The following is a 24,327-nucleotide window of genomic DNA, read 5'->3' on the forward strand; positions in this document are numbered from 1 at the left end:
GAAATACGGGAGAACCCGGGAAAAACAGGGGTGTTGGCAGGTATGATTCACCTTATTATCTCAATGAAATGAATGTGTGACACAAAAAGGCAATTTATAATTTTGGCTGGTAAAAAATATGCTTGGGTGGATTTTTTCATCTACCAGTTCCCTTGGCCGAGTCAAAAAGTTAATTTTGGAAACTGATGAAGGGAGAAAATAAATTGTGACTGTTTGTTCAAGCCCACGGCATCCATACAGGCAACACAATCACTGGGTAATGACAATAAGTAAAAGTTTCTTTAGACGTAGCAGCGAGGGAGCGTACATTCGCAACATTAGTCAAGGTGCTTGTTACTTCACGAGAAAGCTAGCGAAAATCGTCACGACTGTCTGCTCAGTTAGGCAACATTGGCACACAGACACTCCACCGGGCTCTCCCTTGCTGAAGCTGCCCCCGCCGCCGCCTCACGGGTCTCTGGGTATACGGCCCAGCTATCTACAGAGGGAGCGGGTCCTCTTCCATCGAGGACGCCATGTTGCGCCGCCATGTTTCTACAGTAGCCCAGAACAGACAAACCAAACACTAACCCGTTCGTGTTTTGCATGTTTCACGGCCACCGTAGTTTCTCCTACACTCTTGGAAGGGGAGGGTGAGGCGAGCGGTATTCAAATGGTTGCAAACTGCAATTTCACTGCTAGATGCCACTAAATCCTACACACTGGACTTTTAAGACCAGACTTAAGACCTCACTCATTTCCATGGATTATTCAAATCAATTCAATTCGGTTTTATTTATATAGCGCCAATTCATAACAGAAGATATCGCGCTTTTCCTACAGAGCCGGTCTAGACTGTACTCTTTATAATATTATGAATGCAAGTTCTTTTTTTTTTTTAATTAAACAAACTTTGTACAGTTTTTTTTTACCACAAATATAACATACAAAACACAACTAAGGGTAGGCTTCCTGTATGTTAAAGATCTGCTCCAGACATGTTTTAAGACATTCGACTCTGCTTTGAATAATAATTTCTCATTGGGTTTTTCCATAAAAAGTTACATAAACTACTAATTGCATTTCCTTTCCCATAAGACATTTGCACAGATTTTTTAAATCCTGCATTGTTTACATCCATGTTTACTAGCCATCAGTCTTCTTCACTGACTTTCTTGGTGCATTTTTAAGTTTCTTTTGTAGCGTTATTGCCGCCAACTATCAATCGGCAAAATAGTGTGAAACCAGCGCAGGAATGTGTATTCCGTCATCCACATGCTCGCATGCCTGCACATGCATCCTCCTCAACGGTACTAACAAAACGGGGACCCACTTGTGAAAACCATTTTTCTGTAGTTTTATATGCTACAGGGTACCTTTATCTAACATGGGCAGAATATTATAACCCAAATCCATATTTAGACATTGCTTTATGAGTATATAAGACAGTATTTCATCATTGGCTTATCTGCTAATTAAATTACTACTCAAAAAAGAAGAATGAGCAGACATTTTCTTATCACCATTTAATCCAAAATACACAGAATTCAACATTTTATGAAACATACAAAATAATTATCTCATCTCCACTTTCTTACAGCACTGACAGCAATGAACAACTGTGGCAGCAAGAAAATCCTGACGTTATAGGAATAACTGTCTTCAGGTGTGATATCACTGCACCTTGTTTCTCTTCTTCCAGTTACGTGTGAGACTTCTGTCGTTTCCAGAACCTCTTGACCTCACTGTGTCCCTGCGGTGTCACCACCATCACCCTGTGAGCCACATCCTGCCACACCAGACAGCCCAGACCCTGCATCACAACAACTTCATTAAACAGCAGCAAGCTACTGGAGTAACTGACAGTATCAGTACCACACTAACAGGGGATTCATTAAGGACGTACAAATGTTTAACATTTGTTTAATTGCAAGGAGTCGATGATTATGTCATTAAATGGTGATTGAGCAGCAGTGAGTTGGAAAGGTCAAAGAGGTGGAGGGGGGTTTGTTTAAAACCTTTCTGATTGTATGACTGTTTTTTGCTCGGTCAGACCTATTGTTAGAGATGTTGCCATGATCCATGACACAGCAATTACTTACTGGTGACTACAATGATATAACTGATCAGAGCTACAAAAATAAGACCCAAGTTGTAATGAACCGTAGTTTTCCTGTAAGACTTCCCTTCATTGGAACTAAGGGGTCTAACCCAGTATCAAAAGCACACAAAAATGTGAACACAAGTGTCCATATACTTTTGGCCATTTAGTGTATGTGTAATTTTAGTACTGTAAATTTGTAAAACATAGAAAATTGCTGCTGTGGTCCTTAGAAATCCATGAATAAAATGTGCAATTGTAGCATTAACAGGGCCTAACACAGCAGTGATCAGTGACAGCAAGATGTACAAAGACAGAAAACAATGTAAATTATTTATAAATCTAAATTGATTATAAAATATTATTTTATTCAGTCATGGAGATAGGAAACAAAATTCAACCTGAGCTCTGTCTCGCAGCACCTCAAAGTCAGCCTGGGAGAGGAACTGGTTATAGAGCACTCCTGTAGGAGACATGGGCAACAACAACACAGACAAGTGAGAAATGAGGTTCAAGGGCAGCACAACATCAATACTAATCCTCTCTATTACAGTGTACAACAGCTCAGACAGCAAGAGTTACAGCTCAGCCCTATCAGCAGAGTCAGGCCAACATCTGTCATAACCTTCAGGCTGGACAAACGAAGATGGCCTGAGAAATCAATCAGTTCACAGCAGCTCTACAGAGAGCTCAGAAGCCACCACACACAGATACACTTCCTTTCAGTTAACTGATTCTAAATTCCTCAACACTGTTCCTAAAACATATACATTTGTTACAACATGTTTTTTATAATGTTACTGAAGCTGAAAATACAGTACATTCTCAAATAAAGCCAGTACTCACAATGGTTGAGAACACAAACACAAACATAAAGTCCATTCACTAATAAAGACTAGGTAAAAAATAGTGAGGGGGATGGAAATACCTGTGTGTATAGTGGCTCACAAGGTAAATTCAGTATAAATGTACATTTCCACAGTGCTAATCGCATCAATACAACAACATACTCACCACTCTGCTGCTCTCACTTTCTCTTTTTAACACAAATACTGTTTTCATTCACCAATTATCTCCAGTCACTTCTAAATGCGTTTGTTTTAATCACTTTTAAGCTACTGCCAATAAAACTTAACACATCCTGCAGATGTTTCACATTAAAAGCCTACCAGGAAATGGAGGGATTTTGCCCTTTAAGCTGCTGGACGGCTTTTAATGTGAAACATCTGTGCAGGAAATGTTGACTTTCACTAATGGTAACTTAACATCAACCCAAAAAACACAGCAAAGTAGGACCAACTGCAATTATATAGTGAATATACAATATAGACTACAATGTATGAAAGTAAGTAACTATTTTCTTTCTACCGATAGTTCCTACATGATACTGCTCACACCAAGGTCTGTGGATTATCTTGAGTAATCGGGTCATGATTTCTGTAATGAGACGTATCTGTTTTTTGGCGCTTTGAGCACCACAAGCCGAGTGCCATATAGTTCCATTATATTCCAAATAGGCAGACATTTCTACGGCCGATAACAATGATCAATATCAAAACTCGGCAACTCACACCAAAACTATCTAGATGGATAAATAGCACTACAGTGTCACTAGATTTATCTAAAACGTGATCAAAAAAGTAGAAATGACTGCAATTAATTGGTAAATAAAAACAGTATTTGAGTTAAAAAGAGGAAGTGTTTTCAGAAGAGTGGTGAGTATGACATGACTGTTGTCCTGATGGAATTAGTGCTGTGGAAATGTACATTATACTGAATTTATCAAGACAACAGGAAAACGTGGAGGAAGTGTTGAGTTTGCATTAACAGCAAATTAGAACAGGAGCAGATAAGAAAACAGGGAGACGTGTTAATAAAATATGACATAATATACTTATAAAACAGGGGAGATTAGAAATAAAGGCCTGTCATCCATAAACATCAATGAATTCAAGACAAACATCTATTCTCCGGGCTTGCACACACTCAATGAAAAATAAGCATGCTCACCCTCTGTGAACTGCAGCCGATCTCTCTCTAGCTCCCACAGTCTGATCTGATCTGTTATGGTTGGAGGCAGGACTGGGGTCTGAAGCACAGAGATGGAGAATGAAGACACTGTGCAGACCCGTTAAAGGCCAACCAGTCATTATTATTAGAATTAAACGTTTGAAGAACTGGTGGGTTTGATGTACCTGTTTGAGCATGACAGGGTGAGCTCTGGTCCTTAGAAAGTGGATAATCTGAAGGGTAAAAAAAAAAAAAGACTTTACACAAACAGGTGGATTAGACAATGTTTTCAAGGAAAATCTGATCTACACATACTGTTAGGTGATAAAAAATTCCATGATATGATCCAGATATTAAGATTAACAATTTCTGTTTAACACATTTTCCTGGTACCTCCTACCTACAAAGGACACTGAGATGGAAAAGGGCATGTTTTAGCCAAAGTTTTGTCCCCTCTGCCATAGCAGTTCTTAATTCCATAGCTCGCTAATTCCAATAACATACTATGTATACTGTGATGTATTTATGTTTATGTAAATGTATCTATGTTCTGGTGGCACACATAATGCACTCTGTGGAAACAAATTTTCCATTTGGGGACCAGACAGCCAGCCAGCCTAACATTGGCACCAACAGTTTAAAAAACTTTGGAGTGCTGAGGTATTCTCTAACATTTTTGGTTAAATCTTAAAGGGACAGTTCAGCCCAAAATCAAAAATACATCTTGTCCCTCCTACCTGTCGTACTGTTTATCCATCCAGATAGTTTTGGCGTGAGTTGCTGAGTTTTGGAGATATCGGCCGTAGAGATGTCTGCATTTTTTTTAATATAATAGAACTAGATGGCACTCGACTTGTGGTGTTCAAAGCAGCAAAAAAAAAAACATTTGAAAAACTAAACAGCAAAATCTCATTACAGAAATCATGACTGAAATACTTGAAGATAATCCACAGATTTGTTGTGAGCAGTTTCATGTTGGAACTCTTTTCTTTCTACCAATAGTTCCTACATGAAACTGCTCACAACAAGGTCTGTGGATTATCTAGAGAGGCAGACATTTCTACAGCTGATATCTCCAAAACTCGGCAACTCACACCAAAACAATCTAGATGGATAAATAGCACTACAGGTAGGAGGGACAATGTGTATTTTTGTTTTTGGGCTGAACTGTCCCTTTAAAAAAAGCTCACTGTAAAGTGTACATTCAAAATATAAGTAAGAAACAGCTGATTAACTGAGACATGTTTTTGATTTACTTGAAATAGTATACATCTTGTGTATTTACTGATTTACTTGATTCTCATCACTATAATTAGGAATTCTGTAGCATATACCAGATGAAGGTCTGCAGACCTAAATCGTTGCAAATAAATGAGTCTTTTCACTTTTATTTTCCTCACAGGGGAAATTCTTTTTTCAAATATGGAATTCTGCTCAGCCCTAGGCATTCCCTTTGATTAATTATCTTGTTTGTTTTGAGAGAATGGGGACTTGTCCTCTGTAGTGCTGTATGATGTAGGCAAAAATGACATGAAAAGGAAGATTTGTATGCACAATGCATTTTAGCCAGAACTCAGTACAAAACGACTTGTCTACCAAGATTTAGTGCACAACAGGATGGTCCCATCGTTGTTTTTTTATCAGGTGACTTTTTCCTAATTGACAGTTATAGTACATTTATTGCAGTTAAAAAGGATTGGTTCGCATTTTTTCAAGTCTGTCTTAAAACAATACTCACATGCCATATGTACATTGAAAACATTTTTGCTTACAGTAATCATTGTTTCTGTTCATACTAGTCATTAAAAGATACCTTCCTAACATGCTTCCAATGGAAGTGATGATGGGATAAAAGCCATAGTTCCACCCACAAATATATTCCAAAGTTTATGTGAAGACTTTCTTTCTTAGCTGCAGTGGAGGGATAGTAACACATGGAGGGAATTTCACCTGACTACTGTTTTAAGACAGACTTGAAAAATTGTGAACCCAATGTATCCATTAAATTAACTGGACTACTAGTTCATCTCACTGTACTGTTGTAGCTGTAGCTTTTAGCAGAAGTGTATAAACAGCCTGGTGGCATTGCTAAATTAATGCGTCACAACTAAAGCAGAAGTAGTGATCTTACAGTGCAAAATACAGGCCTTGTTATGGCATTCATTTGGTTGTTGGTGTTAAATCGATTAATTGAATTTAACATAAAACAGGTATCAGTTCTTACTGGTCACATTTTTTACAGGCATTCATATTCTTTGGCCTTTTATTCACACTTCAGTAAATAAATATATTAGTCGTCTGGCTGCATTTGATGAGGCCATTTTTCACTATTTTCATTATGGGTCAGTTCATTTAAGCTTCTCTAGCGCAATCATACATTAAGGTGAAATGGTATGCTTTACAGAGTACATAATATTCATACATATATACAGATTTGATAACTTTATTTGAAGGGGTGTGCATAAGACCGACATGACACCGTCATAACCATGACATGACACCTGTCTTGAACATGAAGGTTTATGACTGTTGTCATTAAGTGTCATTCTCTCACTTATGTCACTTTTAAGGCAAAAGTTGACATTGTTTGAGATGTCTTTGACAACTTGACATTAACCAAGAAAACATAACCAGTCATAAACATCCCATAGCAGGCCTAATTATCAACCTTAAAGAAACTATTTAGCTTTATGTGTTAACATTACATTATACTGTCATATGTGGTTGGTTTTGACATTGGCTGTCATGAAACCATTATAATTGCATCACGAATAATTTCCTTCACCTCAAGTAAAGTGGAACCATTTGGACTTGTCATAAAGATGTCATTAAATGTTATAAGGCCAGTTTGACGACAGATTACAGTACAGGTGATTTATGGAGTTTCCTGATGAACAGATAGCTTTACTTGTTGTAACGTTAAACGTAACCACATTGGCTGTGGTTAAGCCCCCTTTTCACTGTGAAGCAGCAATCATCCAAACGTTATATAGCTGAACTCCATTAGCCACGGGCTGCTACTGTAATTGTTAGCAGGTTAGCCAAACCCTGACTCAGCCACGAAGGAGCCAAACCACCACCTCAGTACTGTATTCCCTGTCAAACTGGCCACCATCCGTCTCGGAGGTTGTCTTCGGTCCCGGTCCGGTGTTCTAGAAGCTAGACCATGGATGTATTAATAGAACTAGATACCGGACCCAAAGATGGTACCTATTCATTCCAATGAGAATTGCTCGCCTGGTGCATACGCCAAAAAGGTTTTCTAGCTTCCAGGTTTACTTCCGGGGTATGCAGCCCACTGAATATGTGCAGTAGCGTTTGCTGCACCTCCCTCATCACTGTTAAGTACCTGATTAGCATAAAATTGGCTTGACCATGGTGTTAATATACTGTGGTAAACAGTTGGTGGTCAACGGTAGTTGAATCTCAGACCACCATTTCTGTTTAAAGAAAAGTTTTCTTTTTTCACAAAAATGGCTTCTTTGACTCCTCTTTACAGTGATGAGGGAGGTGCAGCCAGAAAACAATAGGCCTGATTACTGGACCATCATGGAAACAAAAGATGGTCGGTTTCAGGTGAAACTAGGCAGGGTAAACAGCAGACACTCAGGAAGACTCCTCCCTAGGGCCTAAGCAACACAGAGTAGCTTAAATTTCAGAGTTCTCAGACCATTTTCACAATTGAGAATGACTTCCGGATGGGAGCAGAAACGTCTTGATTCTGAAAACAGTGTCCAGATGACTACGACTGAAACCTTTCTATGATGGAACACTCCTGGACGAATGAGGGACTACACCATATTGATTGCACTACTACTTTATACCATATTATTATCATCAACCGGTATACCCACTTGTACTTCACACTTATTTTATTTTATACTTATACCCACTTGGTACTTAATTTATTTCCTGACCTGTATTATAGTGTATTATATTTTTTTTGCTTAGTACTACTATTCCTGTGTGCATTGACGTGATAGTGAGCTGCTGTAGAAAAAGAGTCTTCCCTCGGGGATCAATAAAGTATTTCGGATTCTGATTGTTTTGACATCACAGATTTTTTTTCTCAAGGTATACAAATATAAAACCTCCATGGATGTCTCTTTTATAATGGTGGCCTATGGTAAATTTTTTGTTGCAATACCATGAGTGGCCACTGGTAAAAATTGGAAGCAAGGCGCCGTATCCAGTGTTGCCAACTTGGAGACTTTGTCACTAGATTTAGCGACTTTTCAGACCCTTTTAGCGACTTTATTTCTAAAAAGCGACAAATTTAGTGACTTATTCAGACCATCAGGGTAAAGGCGAGAAATATATTTAGATATATTACATTGTAATTCATTCCCATGCATGATGCTGCTCTTCTGCAAACAGTTTCTCCCTTCCTCTCCTCTTGCGCTGTGCGCAGGTAGTCAGTGTGTGGCGTGTGGGAAGGCATCTTCACTCTTTCTCTCCGGATCTCTGGATTAATATGTTATAGCTTGTAAATATGTAAATATATCATTTGTGCTTCTCTCTAACTCTTTCTCTCCAGATTAAGATGTTACTACATGGTGGAAATATTTAAATTGTTTGTTTGATCTTCTCCCTCTTCCCTCCCTTTGTAGATTTTTTAATGTATTTTTTTTACTTTTTTTACTTCAAATACACAATGTCCCTGTAGTGAGTTTGTGATTATTTAGCCAAAGATGTCTCTATCTACTTTTTATATGTCTTAAATTAAGGTGATCTCTCCCTCAATGCACTGAGCTGTATGCAAATGAATGCGTCATCTGGAGACTTTTAGTGACTTTTGGAGGTAGTGCTCGCTACTTTCATTGGAAAAAAGTTGGCAACACTGGCCGTATCCAGTTCTTATTATACATCAATGAGCTAGACGCTGGGTGACACTAGCTGCATGGCGGGGGGACGGACATTCAGTACTATAAAGACCCCAGATAGCAAAAGTTGTTCATTCAACACTGAGTTATGGTCAGAAAGGTTGTTATATCGTTGAGGTTGAAAAATCTATTTTAAATCAACATTTCTACAGCAGTCGTAGTAAAAATGTCATTGAATCAACAATGTATTTGAGTTTTGTTTTCAACACTGAAATACTAACAGTTATTCAATATTGTCTCAATGTGCCTACAGCCAACTTTCCTGCTGAAATATTTTAAATTAAACAACTGGTGAACAACCATTTTAGGGGGGTGTGGGACACTTTTGTTTTAAATAAAGCACTTACTTCACTTTACTTCTTCAACTTGTTTGGTTTTAGATGACAAAGAAAACTAAATTTATATGTAATGAGGAGAACATCTTACTGTCGTTTTTGGAGGGAAATGGCAAAGAGAAGGGAGATCCAAGCCCTCCCCTAGAAAAAATGCTATATTCAACTGTTCCAACTGCCCAACCTTTTCATAATTTCTCACCAGTCTGTGGAGAAGGAGGTATGTTTTAATCTTCTAAGGAAAATGCTATGTCAACTCATAGCTGCATTATTGTCTTGGCAAACTGGTCCATTGATTGTAATAGTTGTAATATTTAATGGTGATCTGGTGGGGAGCTAGCAAACAATAGGCTAGTTTGCTCAGTAAAGAAAAAAACGAAATTAATTTTTCACAACATTGTATTATGGAGAGCTGCTTGAAATGTCCTTGTTTGCCAGCAATGCAAAGTCTTTGGCTGCATACTCAGTCACTTACTACTTTACTACTAAGTACTGGCTGCACACAGGAGATGCTTAGCATTAGTCTGTCAGAGTTACTGTGTCAAAATTAGCTGTATGGTCACTTCTGAGGCCATGGTTGTTGGTATTTTTTTAATGGGACTGTATTACACTGTAAATTGTTATTTTGTCCACAAGCATGTACTGTACATTAAAATTCATTCCAATCTAAGTGCATTACATATTGGACAGATGTTACTTTCTGTCCACCCCCTTAGCTACTCCAACCAACCACTCTCTCTCTCCATTCTGTCAAGGTTGGACCACAAGGTGATCTACAGAAAACATCCACCACGACAAACGGTCTACAATGATTTTCAGGTGGGAATGCAAGGCAGCAAAGAGGCCCTTCAAGGAGACAGTAAATAAAGACTGCATGGTATGTGAGTTTGTACCACAATAAACTATGGATAATATGGATTAATGAATTAATTAATGCCCATTTTAGCCCAATTAAAATAAATGATAAGATAATTACATTTGGTTTTGTTTAATCTGGTTTGTTAGCAAGAAGAACATAATTCACACTTTAATTTTAGCAATATATGCAGTAATGTGAATGAAAACCTGTGTGTTGACCATCAAAACATTGAACAGTGTTCTCTCAGTTCTTAATACTGGCTAACTATAAGTATTTCACTCACTGTTTAAAAGACTTATTATATTTCACTTTATATATTTGATCTGTAAGTTTCATAAATATTCAAGCACATTTAATCTTTTAATATAGTAAATATTATGTACATTTAAATTGATCCTACTTTCATAGATTTTTGGGGGGGAAATGTTTGAGTTAGCAAATTTTCTTCTTTTTTATTAAAGCAAAAGTTTTCATAAACTTCATTTACATGTTAAGAACAATATGTTGTACAAATGTATAAATAAAGAAAATGTCATGAAATGGTCTGGTTTCTTGTAGTTAATTAGTGCAACATTGTTTCAACATATCAAAATCAAATAAACTTGAACCTATGAAACCTTTTAGATAATGGGTGAATCAGTGTTGATTCAGTAACATTGTTTCAATATATAAATCAACTAAAATGTAGCTGCAGACTGACTTTTAGGTGACGGTTGAATCAATATTGATTCAGTGTTACGGTTGAAAATCCAACGTTTATTCAACATCAATCATAACGAGTGCTTTCAATTTGGTTTCAATGTCAGGCATCAACATAGATTCAATACTTCTGCCTGACGACATTTAAATGTTGTTTCAATCTGATTTTGCTCTCTGGGACTTATGCACACCCCTTCAAATAAACCACAGATTTTTTAAATTGAATTCTAGACCAGGTTTTCTATAACTTTTAAGATACACTCCCTGATTTTGTTAATACACACCTCAACAGTAAGTTATGAGAAAATGTTGGGGGGCAACTGGTTACTATTATGACAGCACATACATTTCTCTATTACTATATCTCGTATTTTTGTCGTTTTAATGAGAAAAGTATAAAGGGTATTTACAATGGATTTATGGTACAATTCCACTGGTCAGGATTTCCCCCCTTAAATACTCTAAACTTCCCCTGTAGTAGTACAGTAGTGTTGTAGTACTCAATCGGTCTTGAAACCGGTCTCCGAAAAAGAGGACTCTTATTTCAAGACTGGACAAGACCACAACTGCGGGGATATCACTTAATTGCCTGTGCATTGTCTGATTTATTTGTTAACATCATCACTGTGATTGGATGTAAAACTTCCTGCTTCAAATGCAACCAATAACTTAACTTTTTGTTACGGTTAACAGCTGTCTGTAAATTCTGCAATGCAACGCTTACTGAAATGGCTGGGACCACGTCAAACTTTTATCCGCACTTAGAAAGGAAGCATAAAGAAAGGTAAGCTAAATATAAGTGATGCTAGCAAAGCTAGCCAGCCAACATTAGCAATCTGCCTCTGTACCAAAACTCTTAAGAAATCTCTTCATCCCTCACCCAAAGAGATTTAGCTAATATTAGCTATACATATTAGCTAGCTATGTATATACTGTATGTTTCAGGGCACTAGTTTCAGTTGCTTGCCAGCTATTTGCCACCTAGCTAGGTGCGCAAGCTACCTAATTTAGTTAACATACAGCATATTGAGGGTCTTGACTCGGTCTCGCCCTGCCTTGGTCTCAACCCCTCAAAGTCTTGGTCTTGTCTCTGTCTCAATACACTCTGGTCTTGGTCATGACTTGGTCTCAGTTTAGGCGGTCTTGACTACAACATTGGTGTGCAGTACTTGATTACCTGTTGTGCTGTGATGCCGTTGGCGATGGCCTGTTGCACTGACTCCCTTGTAACCTGAGCCACCACTACATTGGGGAAGCGATAAAGCATTTCACTGAAGAGAGCCACCAGAGCAATCTGAAGTTCTGAGTCTGGGATGGGTACACAAATGCAAACAAGTCAGTACAGGTACTGTAAGCTAATGCTAAGTTGTGCATCCTTTTTAAAGCAGCAATGTCAAGCATTTTTAAACACATTGAGAAACACTGGCTAAATAGCTGGTAAGCTTTAGAGGTGTTGGAAGGTATATACTTTGGGCAGAGCCAGGCTAGCCGTTTCCCCCTGCATCCAGTCTTTCTGCTAAACTAGGCTAACCACGTTCTGACTCCTGCTCTGTACTTAACACACAGACATGAGATTGATACCCATCTGAACATCGCACTCTCAGGAAGAAGATGAATAAGCAACTTTCCAAAACTGTTGAACTCTTCCTTGAAGTTTTGTTAATGACTATATAGCTGGATAGTCTTGTGTGGTAGTCATTGGTTTTAATGATTTAACTGTGGTGCAGTTCACAGTTCACTTGTATCAAGTTATTTGGAATGCATCAGAAAAGACAGGAAACAACACAGCCAGCTGATGTTGTCAAATTCCAATATATAAGAGTCTACCAGCCTTCTCAACAATGGTCTCATATGAAGAGACCTGAACATTGTGTCAAATATATTTATTAGTATGAACATGCAGCACAAAAAGCTTCCAGTGTTCAGACATACTTGTGTAGGCGTAGATACGATAATTGGTTTCTACCACAATGAAGCCTGCATCTCCAGCACCAGGAGTGGAAGCCAAGTTAGAGGACGAGGACGAGGAGCTGGTAGTGACTCCTGCAGCCAGAGTAATGGCCAGTCTGGTGGGGTAGTACCGCCTCGACTTCCTCTGATGACAAAAGAATTACAGAAAACTAACATATTAGAACTATATATACTTTTAACTAAAATCAGTCACATGATGGTTGCTGCAAATTACTTAATGTAAAAAATTTTGTTTTGTGGCTTAAAAGATATAAATTAGATGGCTTTTCTGACCTAGTAGTGCCTAATTCACCTAATTCCCACTGAATCCCTAAAAATGGTCAAATGGTAAGAATGCTTTTAGTACTTTTACTTATCACTACACTTTCCTGTATAAAGTAATCCAACAGCAGCAATAATCACACAAAAAATACCTCACAGAGATCCTGATGGGACTATGAACTTGGCAGTGTGTACAGTGCATTATAGGGGCACTCCACCAAAGATCATCATGTCAATACTACAGTTGTATAATGTGTTAGGAATTAAATGGTTTAAAGGGGTGCCAAATTATGTAGATGTAATCAATTAAATTTGGCTATCAGAATTATCAATGTATTGGAATCAGTGTTATTGGTTTTTTTGTATGTTCTTTAGTACCACCTAGTGGTGATTGCAAATAACTGCACTGAAGAGGAAATGAGCAATTGTAAATATTCAAAATAACTGAAAACAGTGTTCAGGAGCGTCCTTTTTCCTCATGGGCTCCTCTTAACTGAGTTGAGACCAGGAGGCAGAGTTGCAGTCCTACAAGCTTCTCTGCGCTTCCAGAGCAGCTACCCACCCAAAACTCCTTAGTAAACAAAATAGGAGAATTAAATGTGGACTCTTAAACATCAGATCATTGTCATCTAAAGCTGTACTAGTGAACAGTTGCTTCAATAAAAAAAAAAAGTCTCTTGCAAGTCTCCCACTTTATGGAAATATGATACTATATCGCTGGAGTACCCCTTTAAAAACGTATGTACATGTTTTATAGTATTATTACTGTTTATATACTTGGTATAGCTCAGTCATGTCTGCCATGTCTGCTGCTACTTTGATGTGCAAGCTGTTATTGCTATTTTGTACCCAAATAATCTTTCATACTTTTATTTTTTAACATGTTCTAGAGCTGAATGTTGCTTACATATAATTATACAAACCCAGCTTCCCCATGAGGACCATTACAGTTTCTTCTCATCTGAAAGAGATAAGGAAGTGATGCTGACAGTTTTTCCCCTCTCCTTCTCAGCGCCTCACCTTCCTCTGGAAGACCAGTCCAAACTCCCGCAGGTGCTGCAGGAAGGTGAGTAATGACTCGCTCATGCCCTCCACTGAGTAATCCTGAGGCACACAGGCAACACATGATCATTAACAACAAAGAAACTCAAACTAAGCATGAATTTTTAAAACCTCAGACTTCTGACATTGTTATCTTGCTTTCCACCACACACACACACACACACACATTGTGCTATGGGAATCAAACAGAAGCAAACTGCTGTGCACTCACTCTGCCAAGAGTAGAAAAACTGAGTTGGAATAAGAATGACAAGATCTCCACCAGGTCCATCCCTCTGGACTGCAAGACACAAAGTATTAAATATATATAAGTAGATATTCTCAATTAAAAGCAGGTATTCGAATAATAGCCGGCCTGAACAAATAAATGTTGGTCGCTAATAATTCTCCCCATTCTGCTAAAAACACTTTCTCCTTATTTAACACATACTGTTTTGTTGCCTTTGATATTAACATCGTCTTTCTCTTTTTGTTAAAAATATTGTACTAATATTGTCTTCAAATTAAACTTCTTAACACAATATGCTTGCTAAATCTCATAAGAACTGTGGCTAGCAGGGTGATACAGAAATCTTGAGTCCAAGTCCAGAAACTAAAAATAAAAATGTCTCTTTTTTAATTGAAGGTCTACATGCTGTTTCAAAACTCCACACTGCCAGAAATACAATTCTGATGGGGAAATTACCTACAAATTATATATTTACAGTTTAAAATACACACTGTGCTTTAACGTGTACGTATCATCCATCTAGAAATCCTACACGCTGTATACTGTACACCCACTTGATGTTTATAAAGTAATCTAGTACTTTACCCATTCAATATTAATTCCTTTGAACTATTTGTATTTGTTTGCAATCTACAGAACACTTGTATATAGACATTGTATGTTGTTGGTCATTGTATGTACATAATAGTTCTATGTTTAGTTTTTACTAATCTGCTCAGCTTTGTTGTCCTTGTTTTTAGCTGTATGTCTATTTCTATCTTCCTGTAAATTGTTCTGTCATTGAGAGCAACTTAAAACCAGAGTTAATAAAAGTAGTCAATTTGAAAATATTCTTTCTATTGAGTCATTCATGCAGTCCTGTTGCTGGGTTCAGATGTACTTCCATGCCCTATGTTGGTGTTTTGAGTCTTGAATGATGTCCATTTCTCCCATTTTTATTCCAATTGTGTTTCTTATAGTCTTAAAGGGGAACTTACACATAAAACTGAGTTTACATGTCTTGGTGAGTACTACTGCATATGTGAAAAAGTTTTAAAAATATTTTGTGTCTCCAGAGGGCACTGTGTGAAATCTGATCAATGTCCTCAAGTGATGTCACTTGAGTCAGTGTCGGTTGGGGCTGAAAACTAAGTTTGAAAAAAAGTTTTAAAATGAAAAAAATCTGGGGGTGTGGAGTTAGAAAGAAGTGAGCTTACCAGACATCTGTAGCCCGCTCCTCATCTCTGCTGCAGGTTCCAGGCTACATTAGCCGCTAATAGCATTACACACCCAAATGTCGGTGGTCAAATTGCATTGTGGGTAATGTAGGCACCAGGTTTGACAAGGAATAAGAATGCATGGTATAAAAAAGGCAATATCTCTGGTTCTGTTGCATCGATTTTGATCCTTTTTAACTGTCCACTATGAATCCAATAGCGTTAAAGGAGTGCAATGCTAAATCGGTGGAATATTCCTTTATGATAAGTGTCAGTTTTTCCATTAAGATCAGAATTGATACTGTGTCGGGGCGGCTACTTTTCACAAATTTCTCATAAGAGCTTTTTTACTTGCCATTAATAATATTTGCTGTAATATCATTTCTCAAAACACAATTATTTTCTGACATTGAACGTGACTTTAGCGACACCAGTGAACATAGTCAAATGTATTCCTGAGGCCAGAGCGGGCGACGTTGAATCCTATTTAAAACTGCTGGCTAAGGACAAATGTAAATACAGCAACGTCGGCAGTAACGACTCCCGATTACGCCAATCAGAGGTCACTAAAGTTAATGTTAAGTCAGTGTGTACACATGCAAAGACACTGTCGGACTCCATAGTTTTCTCCCTGCCAAACCTGACCAGTGATGACATGTTTAGCTGCATGTCATTCCGCTGCTGGCTGTCGAGGTGGTGTCCAGCAAACGATGTGGGCTTTGTAGAGGCGGACTTTTTGGGAAGACCTGGTCTGATTAGGAGAGACGCCATTCATCCCACTTTGGATGGAGCAGCTCTCATATCTAGAAATCTGACTTTTATTGGTGGACCAAAACCATGACAACCCAGAGTTGAGACGAGGAGGAAGAGTTGCAGTCCTACACGCTTCTCTGTGCTTCCAGAGCAGTTACCCACCCAAAACTCCTTAGTGATGGTGTCTGCACCCCGACCACTTAAATTAATAAAATCAAAAAGAGGAGTTATACATAAAAACGTAAACAAAAACGCTGGAATAGCACAACAAAATAGGAGAATTAAATGTGGACTCTTAAACATCAGATCTCGATTTAACGAACGATTTAATATCAGAGTATCATACTGACTTATTTTATCTTACTGAAACCTGGCTGTTTCAGTAAGATAAGATTCCTGACCATTATTTAACTCCTATTACTGGACTACACACCATTAGGCAAAAACTCCTACTCTAGATATGGTGGATGGCCGCCCACCATTGAGTCTGGTTCTGTCCAAGGTTTCTGCCTGTTAAAGGAAGTTTTTCCTTGCCACTGTCACCAAGTGCTTGCTCATGGTGGGATTTGTTAGGTCTCTGTAATTGATATTATAAAGAGTTCGGTCTAGACCTGCTCTATAGGAAAAGTGCAATGAGATAACTTCTGTTATGAATTGGCGCTATATAAATAAAATTGAATTGAACATTTACAAAAAATATGTGAGTGATCTACATCAGAAGATCCACTCTCCAACATGGCTAACAATTGCTATCTGATATGTCAATATGTCAAGGATTTAAATGGTTAGTTTAAATTGCAGAATGTAAACCTCCCCTTCAGGTTGGTAAGAGCCCCTAAATTACCCCCAAAAATAGGATATAATCCCCTCAATGGAAGTTTTGGCTCTGGTTGCTAGGCAACTGACAACAAAAATGATTGGTGAATAAATACTTCTGTAACACAGTCTCTGAACATTTAAGTGGAAAACTTCAACAACTGTCTGTGCTCATCCATTGATCTACAACATAGACTGTACATGTATACATTATATACAGTCAATGATCTACACACACGAGAGACAGCGACAGCAAGAGGTGAGGACAGGAAGTCGAGCTGCCACGGGAGCCGGGATGTAGCCTACAAGCAGGGAGCCAGTGGAGTTTATTTATTTATTGAATTTGTGCCTTGTAGATACAGGCACAAGTGGAATAGTTAAAACTGCAGTGAAAACCAAACTGGCAAATAATGTCTGTAGTTGGGCTAACATTGTATTTGAAGTACAAAACAGCTTTTTCTCTGAATAAAAGGGTTTTTTAAAGGCCGGCAACGCTGGAAACAGGACAGTAGTGTGAAGGCTCACGCCGCAGTGTGTCCAGCCATCACCGGTGTGGGGGTTGTACATAGAAAATAATAGGGGTGGCTGTTTTGATGCGCGCCGTTCAGCAGCAGTATGTTTTGGCCTTTAAGATCTAAAAATGAATAATTATATTCATGATAACAACAACAATAATAATAATAAAAATAATACACTGGTGTGTATTCCACTGTACACTCATTGCTTTCATTGTATGAATCTCAGAGCTCTTTGGATTTTTCCTTCTGTTCATGTCCTCCCTTTGATGGAAGTGGAGTATGACCGAATGATAAATGGGTCTCATCAGAAGAGAATCAAGTGTGATTGGATCAGCTGGAAATAAAGTTCCTGTATTAGGCCTGTTTAATTTTCTACTAGGAAATTATTGATTATTCAGAGCTAACAGAACAAAAAGTACTGAGATGAATTTACCTGCTGCTGTATAAATGTTTCTCAGTCAGAATTAGTTTCTCCATGCTGCTGTTTCATGGCAGTTCGTGGTCAGTTAGGCCCACTTTGCCCTCCTTTATTTTATATTCATTCCACTCCCGGCAATAGACATTCTTTTCCACAAATAAGGCACTGATCAGGCTTACACAGGCTATTAACCAGAGTCTGGCAGGAAGCAGAAATTCTAGAAATGGATCACAGTGACCCAACAGCCTGCAGGTTTTCATTCCAGCCAATCTCTGCAGCAGATCATGTCACTGATTAGAGCCCCTCTGCTTGAGAATGTGTTAATCATAGTAATGACAGGCTATAGAGACTCTAGAGCCTTAATGGTATATAAACCACTGGTCCAACTTATTTAAACCTAATCATGTCAAAGTAGCAGATGATACACAGGTACCTGAGCAGTTTTGAGGTACTGCAGAGTAAAGTACCACAGCTGAGAGGCTGTGTCCAGTAGGAGGAACTGGAAACCAGCTGAGGTGATGTAGGGCGCCTCTCCTGCCTCACTGACAAACAGAGAAGATGACAGGACAACATGAGGTGCAGAACAAAACCTGTGGTCTTCATGCATTTCTGTGTCACTAACATAACAATAATTCAACCTATAGCTACAGTTCTGAGACTTGAGACAATTTCTATGTCTGGATTTCCCATTATTCTACATAAATTAAAGAGAAAGTGGATATATAGTCTGGTCTTTGGGTGGATTTTGCCATTACAGATGTAAGTTAAAGGGGGACCTATTTTGCTAATTTCCAGCTCTATATTTTTATTTGGGATTCCACTAGATTAGCTTTGCATGATTCACAGTTCAAAAAAATCCTTATTATAGTATACTGGCCCTTTATGCAGCCCCTCAGTTCATCCTCTGTCTGAAGCAAGCCGTTTTAGCTCCTGTCTCTTTAGCTTCTGTCCCTCCCTAAAAGCCCACTTTCATCTGATTGGCCAACTTCCCGGAAGCCTGCTGAGGGGCTTGTGTGCTGCTGTAACCTAAGTTCTCTTCATACACCCAGTGCTGTGACCCCGCATCGCCTCATTCTCTTGCCGGTGTGCTCGACCGGCATGTGACAGCTACAGTAACTTAGACCACAGACCTTGTTGTGAGCAGTTTCATGTAGGAACTATTGGTAGAAAGAAAAGAGTTCCAACATGAAACTGCTCACAACAAATCTGTGGATTATCTTCAGTAACCGAGTCATGATTTCTGTAATGAGATTTTGCTGTTTAGTTTTTCAAATGTATTTTTTTGCTGCTTTGAACACCACAAGTCGAGTGCCATCTAGTTCTATTATATTAAAAAAAAAAAAAATGCAGACATCTCTACGGCCGATATCTCCAAAACTCAGCAACTCACGCCAAAACTATCTGGATGCATAAACAGTACGACAGGTAGGAGGGACAAGATGTATTTTTGATTTTGAGGTGAACTGTCCCTTTAATCTGGAAATTCATAGTGTCGATAGCGTGCTCTATACAATTACTACTGTGTACCTTTTCATGAGGCCTGCTTGAACCAGCAGCTGAGCCAGGTCCTGACTGACGGCAGCACAGGGTGAACCCACCATGAAATGCAGGATGACCTCCCAGCGCTCTATAGCGTAGCGGTCAAGACTCTCAATGTCCCGTGCGTGGCGGTCAGGACCCAGAGTGCTGCCCTCATCTGCCCATGCTCTGCCCCTGTGTGTGGACACAGCAGTGCAGTCTTTTAAGTCTTAAAACAACAGGTGATAACTGCAGCTACAGTGCTGCAGTTCCATCTCAAATTTGTCTAGTTGGCTTAAAAATACAATATTAGAAATCAAATTTGGAGTTCATTAGACTGGTTTTTACTTTAGGAGTGGGATTTTATGAACATTTTGGATACTTGTCTATAACTCTAACCAACCACGTCCTGGCTGGCCAAGGCTGAGAAGGAAGTGGAAGGAAGTGAAACCAAGCATGTAGCAGGTGTGTTTGATTTTGTACAAACATTGAAAAGTTGTGTGCCCAATACCTGAATTTTCATTGTGGAATGAACAGTTTATAAAAACAGAGCGAGAGAGAAGAGTGCTGCAGCCCTGTGATCAAACGGTGTGTTCACAAGGAGCAGACCTACCCGCCGAGCAGAGCTATCCTCAGGTTGTCTTTGAACACTGGATTTAAAATGTATCCCTGCAGACCACCCTGCAGCTGCTGACTGTGCCAAAGGCGGAGTCCTGCCAACACTGAGACACATTCATCATGATCCCTGCAGGTAGACACCAAAGACAAAAAAAATGAACAATGAACTGAACTGGTTATAACTGTGAAATGTGTAGTCCAAAAGAGCTGCTAACCCTGAAGGGATTATTTACTGTTCTAGCCACAGTTGCTTTTACCTTAATGATGTTTAAGAGGGGTTTTCATCCTACAAGAATACAATTCTGGTGGTGATACTATCCCACACAGATAGATCCCATCATAATAGCTGACAGAGTCATCACCAACAGATTTACAAGGCAGACACAGTAACATCACCAGTGAGTCATGCAGTTACAAGACTATATGACCAACAATATCCAACAATATGAAGGATTCAGTCCAGCCAAACACACACAAGGGGACGATGCACAAAGAATTCTAGGAAAAGCCTGACTTAAAACATGATCCAGCAACAAGCCATTCTGCAACCACAACTTCCAGCTCATGTTATCTAGTCAATTCAAGCTAGGCTTTAAGATAACTGTGTTCACTAAAGTTTGGGTGATATACAGTATATGATGATATATACCCTGAGACGGTAGAAATTTGTCAGTGCACACATTAGCCAATAAAGTAAATGGTATAGATTTTGCTATACTATTTATAGCTAGGTACTGTATCCACACCTCCAATATCTCTGGTTGTTTTATGCCATTGAGGCAATGTTGCAAATCAATGAACAGGACCTTGCTCTTCATACACTCACTTGCCACTTTATTTTAGGTAAATGGTAAAATGGTAAATGGACTGTACTTATATAGCGCCTTTCTAGTCTTTCTGACTTCTCAAAGCGCTTCAACTACATATCACATTCACACACATTCATACACCGATGGCAGAACTGCTCATCAGCTGGATACTAATCATTCACACACTGAAGGAACAGCCCTCGGGAGAAATTTGAGGTTCAGTGTCTTGCCCAAGGACACTTCGACATGCGGGCTGACCGCCGACCTTCCAGTTGGTGGACGACCCGCTCTACCTCTAAGCCACAGTCGTTGTTCAGTATTTGTTATAATTCAACCGCACCGCAAACTACAACCTCAAATATGACCATAAAGTTCAATCAGCACCTCTCCAAAAACTCCCCTAAAGCTGTCTTGCAATTTATTAAAAAGGTTGTCATAGCAACATTTAGGTTACTGAGAAACCATTCATATCTGTTGGTGTAATTATCAAAAATTAATTTTCACACTTAAGAGTTAAATACCTATACAGGATAAAATATACAACAAATAAAATAGGTAAACTTAGAACCAGTCCTAAATTAATCTTGGATACTATAAGCAAAAAGAAAAAATGGCATTTAATAATAGTTATAAATAATAGGTTAATTATTTAAATCAGATTGACTACATTTCTGAAAACTGGCAACTCATAAATCTGCATCATGAGAGATTTTGTCAGGGTTTCATTTCATAGTTAAAATATTTAGGGTTAAGAAGATTAAGATATTGTGGCAAGCTATGTGTCTCTGGCATGTAGAACTCAAGCAGAGAAAAAACTATCTAATGACAAACAGAAGGTTTAATAGTGGCACTAAGTTTATAATCAACACAGCAACAACAACTCTGTGCACTTACACTGAGTAGAACCTGCCCAGTCATACACAGTCTTAAAGGCATTCACTCATAATGAATAACTGTATAACAACAATCCGAGTGTGGAAATAGAAGAAACACTGTGTAGCATCAGTAACAAAGCAGGAACACCTATCAAAATAACAGTGCACTGTTATTTCAGATTACGCCATCAAATATTAACAAATGAATCCTTTAACTATATTCAAGAAACAAATTAGCTGGATGAGAATTAACATGATCATTCTAATGTGATAACATCATGTTAGCCTGGATTAGTTAAACCACATTTGAAGAACAGGGCCTACGACTTTATGACAATAATGAGATTTACATAAAGAATTTGCATAATGATTGTTATAATGCAGGATTTTTGCATTAATGTGAAAAAGTACCTTGATTTGTCAGGAATTTAATCCACTGGATTACCCAATGACAAAGAAACTGTATTTAATGTGGATTGTTCAGGTTATGGCCGATACCTGATCCGCTTAATAAGGCGAGTGTCTATGCAGATCTGGTGTATCAGATCGATGCATCCCTACACTGAATACCTTTGGATTGAACCAGAAAACTTAACTGATCCACATTAAATACAGTTTCTTTGTCAGTGACATTATAAAAATCTATTTTTCCACTATCAGTTACATTCATTCATGCTGGCTTCATATATCCTTTCATAAAATGATTCCAATGAGTTCCACACAGTGAGGCATACAGATTTTAAATTTGGGGAAAAGAGCACTGATATCGGATCAGTACTCTGCATCAGAAGATACCCTGAGTTGAGGTAGCAGAATGTCTATCAGGGAGGAAAAGCTGATCGGTGCATCCCTAATTCGGGACTTCTAACTGAGTGAATGACAGCTTCTGCTGCCCAAAGCATTCAGGAGACTGTCTGTCTGGTTGGCAACAACAGCTGACACAGGATACATTAATTAGAGATTTCTGGAGAACTAATGTGGATGTAAATGAAAAAGAACAATCGTAAATACAACTCCCCAGTAACAGGTCAGTGGGGGAAATGTTACACAGTGGTACAGGAGTGCAATCAAAATGGTTCTTCCCACTTACAATACTGCTAGAAGTGTAAAGAAGACATGACAAGGTTAGTGACTCACTTCTGACTGTCTTTTTTCACCCACAATGCCACTGCTGCCTGGGGGAGAGGCTGATCCAGGAACAGCATACGCATCACATAATTCTTGGCCAGAGAGGGGAGCTCCCTGTAGAGGCTCACACACAATATACAATTACACACAACAATCCTCAGGAGTCATATGTCCATATTAACATCATAACCATCAGTACACTATGTGTTATAGCCATCACACCTGTAGACGGCCAGACATGTTGCTGGATGGTTGTAAAGTCTGTCCAAAATCTCAGGACTCAGCTCTCTCAGGTATTCATGCAAATTCTTACACTGAAGCTGGACACGCAGCTTCATTATCTACCAAAATACAGAGGAAAGTCATTAAATGCACCGTCACTGTAAACAGTAAAATTCGGTCCTCTGATTACGTTGTTCATACCCACGAGAGCAGAACGGCGCACCAAATTCCCTTAAAAAATGTAGCAATTTATTGTTTTGGTCGACCCTTAACGAACATGATCTAGTAACAACTGACAGAAGAGTGTTAAGTCTTTGGATCCACCATTTAATTCGGTATACGGATATTTAACGTATAACTTTTGTGTGGCAGTATGGCAACAACTTATTCCGAAATGATATGCGTTACATTCACAACAAAGCAACTACAGAGGACAAAGGTCTTGAAATTAGCTTATTAGTAGTATCAAAGGCGTTATTTACCGTGAAGATGGATATAAAATATCGACGAATTCCTGGCTGTAAAATTATTTTATAGTACAAAATAACTGCATTGTTGTCATTCGACAGTTCTCTTTCGCTAAGCGGCCATGTTTTTTTTTCCCCCTTCTTCTTCTTCTTCTTCGAGGTTTTACGGCAGTTGCATCCACGATGTTGCATTACTGCCACGTTCAGGTTTTATTCTGACTTAGTGTCCATTCATTTTAAAGTCGTCTTTCCAGTCCAGTCATCCCTAAAAAAACGAAATAACCATTTTCTCCCTGGAACAATGTCTCCACACTTTAATAGAATTTTTACGCTGTACTCTACCCGCTCTATTTTTCGTGGTTGCGTCATCATTTCTTGTCTTTGTTGTGCAAATTTCCTGCATGATATGAGGACATGCTCTACTGCCTCAGCCTCATGGCATAGGTCGCAAAGACCTGTTGGATGTTTTCCTGAGATGGAAAGTGTACAGGCTGCAGTGCCCAGTTCTCTGCCAGCTTATTATTAATTGCTCTTTCCGTTTTGTTCCCCTACTTCTTAACACATTTACTCTGTTTTGGATTGAGTGTCAATGTCTCCCCCTTA

General features: G+C 38.7%; 1 protein-coding gene across 5 annotated transcripts; it reads right to left on the reverse strand.

Moving 5' to 3' along the window:
* Positions 1 to 1,490: 1,490 nt before the first annotated feature.
* gtf2h4 (general transcription factor IIH, polypeptide 4) lies at positions 1,491 to 24,065 on the reverse strand. Of its 5 annotated transcripts, none has more exons than XM_044171407.1 (14): positions 23,740 to 24,062; positions 23,258 to 23,376; positions 23,045 to 23,158; positions 20,219 to 20,350; positions 19,615 to 19,800; positions 18,521 to 18,629; positions 14,369 to 14,437; positions 14,116 to 14,199; positions 12,796 to 12,958; positions 12,041 to 12,171; positions 4,276 to 4,347; positions 4,091 to 4,169; positions 2,482 to 2,543; positions 1,491 to 1,792 (listed from the first exon to the last, which is right to left on the reverse strand). In XM_044171407.1, the coding sequence occupies exons 1-14, from the start codon at positions 23,914 to 23,916 to the stop codon at positions 1,682 to 1,684; spliced, it is 1,608 nt and encodes a 535-aa protein (XP_044027342.1). In that variant the 5' UTR covers positions 23,917 to 24,062; the 3' UTR covers positions 1,491 to 1,681. The 5 variants fall into 5 exon arrangements, with proteins under 5 accessions (XP_044027342.1, XP_044027343.1, XP_044027344.1 ...); XM_044171408.1 differs by having other exon boundaries at positions 23,045 to 23,149; positions 23,740 to 24,059; XM_044171409.1 differs by having other exon boundaries at positions 4,276 to 4,323; positions 23,740 to 24,055.
* Between the last annotated feature and the right edge of the window lie 262 nt (positions 24,066 to 24,327).

This window comes from Siniperca chuatsi, linkage group LG17, assembly GCF_020085105.1.
Source record: "Siniperca chuatsi isolate FFG_IHB_CAS linkage group LG17, ASM2008510v1, whole genome shotgun sequence".
Lineage (NCBI taxonomy): Eukaryota > Metazoa > Chordata > Actinopteri > Centrarchiformes > Sinipercidae > Siniperca > Siniperca chuatsi.